This window comes from Phoenix dactylifera, unplaced genomic scaffold (assembly GCF_009389715.1).
Source record: "Phoenix dactylifera cultivar Barhee BC4 unplaced genomic scaffold, palm_55x_up_171113_PBpolish2nd_filt_p 000167F, whole genome shotgun sequence".
Lineage (NCBI taxonomy): Eukaryota > Viridiplantae > Streptophyta > Magnoliopsida > Arecales > Arecaceae > Phoenix > Phoenix dactylifera.
The window spans coordinates 333,260-341,436 of record NW_024067708.1 but is presented as its reverse complement, the minus strand read 5'-3'; the positions used below and the strand labels follow the sequence as shown (position 1 = coordinate 341,436).

At 39.6% G+C, this 8,177-nt stretch overlaps 1 protein-coding gene across 1 annotated transcript; it reads left to right on the top strand.

Moving 5' to 3' along the window:
- The first annotated feature begins 5,732 nt into the window (after positions 1–5,732).
- Positions 5,733–7,198, top strand: LOC103713917 (myb-related protein 308-like). The gene is made up of 3 exons (XM_008800968.4): positions 5,733–6,106; positions 6,244–6,373; positions 6,634–7,198. Exons 1-3 carry the CDS (start codon positions 5,974–5,976, stop codon positions 7,145–7,147), a joined length of 777 nt encoding a protein of 258 aa, XP_008799190.2. The 5' UTR covers positions 5,733–5,973; the 3' UTR covers positions 7,148–7,198.
- Positions 7,199–8,177: the final 979 nt, after the last annotated feature.

Here is an 8,177-nt window from a genome sequence, read left to right as displayed (position 1 = left end):
CCATGATAAATTGAATTGGATTCCTCATCTAATTAAAGGAGGATACAAATTATAAAAATAATAAAATATTTAATTTTTTTTAATTTGGGTGAAAGCTAAATGTTGACTCCTACATCAATTTTATTTGTGGTTCCATCACCAACTTCTTTCCAGATTAAAAGCTATGGCTTTCTCAAGATATGGTAGATCCCATAAAACTTTTCCAAACTTATCAAAAGTGGTTATATAGATTGGTCCACTATGGGTAAGATGATCCCACCAGATCAAAATGATTTTGTAAGGTTACCCTCATGAAAACAATGGGCTATTTACTTTTTTTTGTAGTATGATAGCTATCATATTATATTTATAATTATAATAGAAAGTAATAAAATTGTTATATTATTTTTGGATTATTATAACAATAATTACTCTAGTAATATCAATGTAAAATGACTTGATATTATAGTAAAAGGATATATTATTATAATCATAATTATATATTTATAATATATATTATACTAACTAATAATTATTATATAATTCATATTATAGTATAATTCTGATTATTATTATATTATACATAGATTATAATAAAGATTATTTATGGTATAATAATATTTATATTATTAGCATTATCATAATATATTCATATAAGAATATTGTTGCGGAATTTTCACCCCGGCAACAGCCTTAGTCCCAACCGAGCCGAGCAGAAAGAGACCGCGTCCCCCACGAGGTATTGTCCGCTTTGGGCGCTCCGGTCCGCGCGTCCAGCGCTGACGGAGGGAGACGTTTCCGGCCCGCGCGTCCAGCGCTGACGGGGGGATTGCCCTCACGGTTTTGTCCCACAAAAGGGCCCTCGTGAGGAAAAGGCTTCGCCCTCCTCATTATAAGGCACGGAACCTTTCCGCTCTAGCCGATGTGGGACTAAATTCAAGGCCCCCTCCCCCCCACAACATAGCCCCCCCAGCGGGAAGGTTCCGGCCAGGTTTTACCCCAACGGGCCCCCACAGTCCTGGAGGGTAGTCAATGGAGAGAGGAGGCTGGCCCTCCTTCTAGCACCATCTGTTGCGGAATTTTCACCCCGGCAACAGCCTTAGTCCCAACCGAGCCGAGCAGAAAGAGACCGCGTCCCCCACGAGGTATTGTCCGCTTTGGGCGCTCCGGTCCGCGCGTCCAGCGCTGACGGAGGGAGACGTTTCCGGCCCGCGCGTCCAGCGCTGACGGGGGGATTGCCCTCACAGTTTTGTCCCACAAAAGGGCCCTCGTGAGGAAAAGGCTTCGCCCTCCTCATTATAAGGCACGGAACCTTTCCGCTCTAGCCGATGTGGGACTAAATTCAAGGCCCCCTCCCCCCCCACAACAAATATATATTACAAATTTTGTTTGATATTGAAATAATTATGTATATTATTATAACAAAAGTATATATTTTATAATATATTTAAAAAATAATAGATATATTTAATATATTAAAGGTATATAATATTAAATTTTAATGGCTGGAGAGTGGTGAGGGGACTCCTTTGAGGTTGCTTCTGATTGCAGCAATTCTTGTAATTAGAATTTTGGCCAATTTTGCTCGTCGTTCTAATTATGAGACTTGAGCCTTTTTCCCTTCAAATGTAATTTCTAGTTGCAATTGGAGGCATCCAAATAATTATTTTGGATGCCTACAATTCAATTGTAACATTTGTAATTGCAGTTTGCCTAATTTTAAGTAAAAAAACAACCTCTTAGAGTTGTGCACAACTGCTATTGGATTGGGTCATATTTGAGTACCTGATAACTTGATTTGATCAATTGGATGATTTGAGTTTAGATTTCAACCCAAACCCTACCTATAAAAGTATTTTTACAGATCTAGGGTTAGGTATGTTCAAGTAAATATCGGGTTGGATAGGGATGAGGTCATGTTGGATTAAGATGGTTCATGTCCAGATTCAAGTTTTGGTTGAAGCTGTGACCAGGTCTAGATGTCAAGTAGGTTTACTATTTTTTTAAAAGCTCAATTTCCTTTGTGTTCTCAAAACTATTTACTGAAGGCTTAGCCTTGAAGTTTTATTAAAAATGTAAGTGTTAAAGGCAAAACTGTAGATTATATACTAGACAAATCCCCGGGTTCAGCTCTAGTCGAGATTATAATGTCAAACCCCATATCCTAGTATCTGATCACATCGAGTGGATGTTGTTTGCAGTAGTGTCAGTGAAAGCCTAGAGTCGTGTCATTTGAAAAAGCCGGCCAGCACCCTAACTAAAATATTCTCCTATGTTCAGTTTTAAAGAACACTTTCCAATATGGTCCAATGATTAATCTCTAGTTACATAAAATGTCAATTCATACCTAACCTTAATTTTTGATGGTACGTTAGTTTTTTAGAAAGCACGGTTGTTACTTCTCTGAAAGGACGATAAGATCCAAACCTATATTTTCAGTAGAATTTACTGTAAAAATGCAACAACCGTTCCAAACTAGCTGCAGTGCTCCTCAAATAAGAATTTATCATGCTTAGTTTCCTTCTCCCTATTTCATTCTTAAACTTCATTCTTAATGAAATGACAATAGAATTTCCATCTTCTCCTTCAAAAATAATAATAAAAAAAATCATCCAGCTCCTAAACGTGTAATCAGGACAATGCTTGTGGTTACGGTCATGACAAGAAGCTAGCCATGAGAGTAGGCGGTTGGGCGGCTTTGACTTCTGTGAGATTGATTGCTCCCTCAATCCCACGCAACACCTAGGAACCCTAACCCTAGGATAGAAACGAGGAGGAGAAGTGACAGGGATCAACTGTTTTTGGTCTAAGGGCCAGTACATTAGTTTTCTGACAGCAGACATTGGACCTAGATACCCGCATAGATTAACATTAAATGCACCGCCGGTTGGCTAAGGAAAAAGTTGGTTTGTTTCCTCCTTGCGTAGTTCTTCTCAACTTCCAGTGGGACTCTCATCCCTTTCAAGTTCGCACTGTGGCTGCGGTTCCTTGAATCCAGTGTGTCAGGGGCTATGAACCTGACACCGTCAACGAACCGACCAACCGTCGTGGATGTCGTTCTGAATTAGCGCCTTCATCACTGCACTGAGATTATTTTATGTTATGTTTGCTATTTCTTTTTCTGGTTGGTAATAGTCTGAAGAAAAAGAAACATTGAATGATATCTATTTTAAACTTCTTGTCATCCATGAAAGGTTTAGATGATCAGTCATGCTCCTTGTCCCTGAATTTGCGCAGGGAAGATAAATAATTCATTCATATTATTTAGTTTTCTGGCATGCTTTTTTCTCTTTAGAATTGCGGTGTCCTCATGGAATAATGGACTTTTTATAGTTAGCAATATTTTTGTATTTTTTGACCGGAAACCTTGGATAATAATATAGTTATTTACCTAGCTTGAGTGACAACTTCGCATTAAAAACTTGTGAAGATTTGTAGCTTCCGTTCTAAAGAATGATTGATTTTTTTCGTAATGTTGACTATTGGATGGCATTCTGCATACATCTTAAAGAACTCCAGACATCATTCACCTGCTTGTACATATTTTGAAGCAACCATTGTACGATTTAATGATAGATTCGGGCAAAGAAAGGTGAATCCCTCTTTCCTGCGAAAGATATATACAACTCGCATCCATGAGGATATTGCTTATTTTTTCAATTTCTTCCGATTTTGGTATAGATGGCTAAACTATACCTACAACCATTCTTGGCCTCAACTAATGCCAAGTTGAAGTCAAACCACATTGCGTAACTATGAATGGTGCTGGAGGCACCTAAATTGTGCTAAACCGTGCAAGCCCGTGCTAAAGTAGCTAAACACACTCTAAAATCAATCTTGCTAACACAAAGCATGCCATTCCTCTTAAATTGCTTCTTATTTGAAGCTACCCACGTTGAATCATGCTTGTAAACCTGCCCCTAACGGAGAGGGGTGTTGACAATTTGCAGGTGGCATTTGTTTGCCATTCATGCAAATTTTAGAAATTAAGGTGTATATTGAAGGTGCGCCCATTATATCGGACCATGTGACCTAATACGTATCCTTGGCCCATTGGCTCATGTAATAGAACATTACATTAGTTAAAAACAAAAATATCATCAATTAAATAAATATACCAATTGTGTGGAACTCAAGTATAAGCAAGCACCAACGGCTTATAAATACATATGTTCAATGTGAAGGCATGTTCTGTATCACACTACACAAAAAAAGAAAACTTCCGACTCTTATTTGCCGATGCTTATTCCAAGTGTCGGCAAAAATTTTTCTCCGTCAACATTTGCCGACGCTTTTTAAAAGCGTCGGCTAATGACGACGCTTAAAAGCGTCGTCGAAGTTAATATGTAATTGACGAGACTTTTAACGATGCTTTTTAGCGTCGTTAAATAACGTCGCTTAAAAACGTCGTTAAAAGCGTCGTCAGAATTCAAAAAACCACCTCATTTTAGTCCCACATCGGCGGATCTGAAAAAAAATAACTGTTTATATAGCCAAACCCAACCACTCCGCACGGATGGAATGAAGGTACCAATCGGAAAAATTGTTTATATTTCTGAATGGAGAAGAAGATGCAGACCGTAAATGGTAATTTTCTTGGCAAATGGTAATTCGCGACGCTTAAAAGCGTCGCTAAATTGGAATTAGCATGTTTTTTCCACTGTAGCAGAGGCGACGTTTTACCGATGCTTTGAAAAGCATCGGGATGGTTTCTACGACGCTTAAGAGCGTCGCTAATAGCCAAAAAAAGCGTCGTTAATGTCCAAGTTTCTTGTAGTGATCATGTCCTTTCCTTCTTAGATCATCCACTTAACAATTGAAGAAAAAAGGAAAGAGAATAAAAATCTTAGGATCCATCTATTGCTCTTATTTTTTATTTTTGTTTTCAAAATTTCGGGAAGAGAAATGAACTAAACTGAAAAACATGTATAATGAAATCCTTTTAAGACCGTTTGAAAGCAAAGATTATAAATATATAATCCATTTTGCTTCTAAACAAGCCTACCTAATAACATCCAACAGAAAATAACCCATCGGCAGAGTATATTTCAGCTTTATGACTTGGTGCTGAATGGATCCAACATCATTGGCTTATATACTCCACAATTATCACCAAAGTAAGCATGTGACGCAAGTACATGAGGCCCAAAAGTTATCATGCGACCTAAAAGTTGCCTTAGCAGACACGTGCTTTAGATTTCCAAAGGAATATATACTCCTTGCCCCACAAAGCCAATGAGCTGTTCCTGATCAATAAGAAATATATGCAGTAAACAAAAATATATATATGTCGTTTTCTCTTTTGTTCCTTTGGTTTTCAATTGATCTTTTTGTTAAAAGAGTATATCTACCGTAAACCAAACTAAAATATTCCAAAACAAGAGGAAAAAGACAGGAGATTAGGTCCCCTCTCTCTCCACAATAGCTTTATTTGCATCTCTCTCTCACGCACACACCCCTGCACGCAAACAAAAGCTAGGACTTCTAGAATCCTTGAAAGGTGGGGAAGTCTGAGGTGTGAACCGTCGGTTCGGATGAGAGAGATGTGGAAATAAGTGGAGATGTATACACACGCAAACAAACACACAGAGGAAGAGAGAAAGAAACGGGATAGGAAACACTCACGCAGAAGTAGAGCTGAGAGAGAGAGAGAGAGAGAAACGGGATAGGATACACTCACGTAGAAGTAGAGATACCTATCAAATGCCGGCTCTCTGCGGCTTCGTAACGACTCGCCACTCTCGCACCAATCCGGTCAAACGGGCTAAGTGGATTGAGTCCGTAGAGTCCTCCCCGCAGCCTCTCCTTTTATAAATACTACTCCATATCCCCCAACCCTACTCCATATCCCTCACCGCTCCTAACCTTCCACTCTCTTCCAACCCAAACTCCAGTGCTACCCACAGAAAAGGAGGTCAAGAAAACAAAGAGAGATATCAACAAAACTAAATTAATCTAAACACCACCACCCCTTCATCTCTCCCTTCACTAGCTATGGGCAGGTCTCCTTGCTGCGACAGGGCTCACACCAACAAGGGTGCATGGACTAAGGAAGAGGACCAGCGCCTCATCGCCTACATCAGGGCCCACGGCGAAGGTTGCTGGCGATCCCTCCCGAAAGCCGCAGGTATGAATGTACTCTTCATTCCAACCATCAAAACCTAATGAAAGAAGGAACGTATAATTAAAGCCACAACGTTTCCATAACAGTTCTATATTACTAGTGTTTTATAGTTTCTTTTAATTTGATGCTTTTGTGTATAGGCTTGCTTCGATGCGGCAAAAGTTGCCGCCTTCGTTGGATAAACTACCTCCGGCCGGACCTCAAGCGAGGCAACTTTACCGAGAAGGAGGACGAGCTCATCATCAAACTCCATGGCTTGCTTGGAAACAAGTACGCACTTTCTCTTTCTTCCCCCGCCCCCTTTCCTCCTTTTTTTGGAGGAAAAATCGAGGATTTAAGGAACATTCCCCAGCTTTTATTTAAAGAGTGGCCTTTTTCTCTTTCTATCATCTTAATTATGATCATATTCTCATCATTACGACGCCATAAAATTTTGCTCGTTTGTTTCATGAACTTTTTTACTGCTTCATTGAGTCTGATATTGCTGTAGTAGTGAGAGCTCTTATGGCACCATAATTTTACCATGGCAGATGGTCTCTAATAGCCGGGCAATTACCTGGTCGGACCGACAACGAGATCAAAAACTACTGGAACACCCACATCAGGCGTAAGCTCATCAGTCGGGGGCTCGACCCCAACACCCACCGTCCGCTCACCATAGATACCCAACTCAACACCTCCACCCAGCCACAATTGGCCACCATGACGACCGAGGTAGCCTCAAAGCCGGTGACCGACATGATTGAGGATGAGCACAGCAGTGGGATCAGCACCACCGAGGACAGATGCTTAGACCTCAACCTCGATCTCTCAATCAGCCTTCCTAACACTTCTTCGAAGCCGTCAACTTCATCAGAGGTCTTGATGCCACCCACAGCAGCAGAGGCCAGAACACCAACTTCAGTGCCACCTTATACACAAACCATTTGCTTATGTTACCATTTGGGGTTCCAAAGCAGTGAAGCTTGTAGTTGCCAAGCAAATTCTAACCCATATTTTCTTAGATTCTATAGACCCTTGGAAGAGGGGCAACACATGGAATAGTTTGTATTCAAATTTCTACCAGTAAAGGAGAGTAGCTACGTTCTCAGATTCCATATGTTAGTTATTAAAAAAAAAACAATAATTCATTTGAGCTGAATTAGTTATTGTTAAAAAAAAAAACTCATTTGAGTTGTGCATATGATCCAAAAAGAGGCAAAAGTGATAAGGGTTGGTTTGAGGGAAGAGGATGGTGTGGTACTACTAGAGCATCTGATCAGAGTCTTTTCTTTTGTCACGTAGGGGAGCGTGGGGAAGAACATGTGAAGTGTTTTTGGTAGCTAACGGAATCTCAAATAAAGGAAAAAGGCCGGGAAGGTAAAAGAGGGAGGAGGGTTTGGTTGGTTAATTAATAAGGGGTGCGGTCGGAGTTTGTCTTGTGGGCTGTAGTATGGAGGTCGGTGGGTTGGTGATATGATAATAGCCTCATGGATATTTTGGGACCAGTAGTTGAGATCGACCTTGTGAGAATTAGCAACGTAAATGTGATTAGTTCCTCGGAGAAAAAACAATGAGAGCAGACTAGCTACAATGGCAAGATGTTGTAGTGGATTACAGATTGGCTAATTAATAAGAATGATGTAAGATATTCTTTTCAATTAATAGACTCTCTAAGAAATACTCAGGGATGCCTCTCTCAAGGTTTAAACCCTATACTTTCCCAAGTACAGAGGGATTCCGACTATCTGAGTAATACTCGTTGGTGCTTTTAAATTAATGTGAGTACATAATGCAAACAGAATAGAAGATTTGAGAACTTGGCTAAGACTTGTCCAATGTTTTGGAATGGATGGAGTCACGTAGATATTGGTAGTTTATGCAAAAAATGTTGGAAATGTAAACCCAAATTAATAGATTTTTTTTATCCTTTTGCTTTACGATATTTTATGTAATTTTTTAGTTTTCTAGTGTACTTAATATTTTCTTAGTATCGATCCCGTTTTTATGGAAAAGAAGAGAGAAAACCAGCCCGTCGTTTTATGGTATGAATGTGTGTTTTTTGAGTTTCTCTTTGAAAAGAAGAAGATAATAG

Bases quoted from the DNA above. Each gene is read 5' to 3' on its own strand.
- LOC103713917 (XM_008800968.4), top strand. From the start codon at position 5,974: ATGGGCAGGTCTCCTTGCTGCGACAGGGCTCACACCAACAAGGGTGCA. The intron at 6,107-6,243 runs GTATGAATGTAC...TTTTGTGTATAG, and splicing joins ATCCCTCCCGAAAGCCGCAG to GCTTGCTTCGATGCGGCAAA. The intron at 6,374-6,633 runs GTACGCACTTTC...TTACCATGGCAG, and splicing joins CATGGCTTGCTTGGAAACAA to ATGGTCTCTAATAGCCGGGC.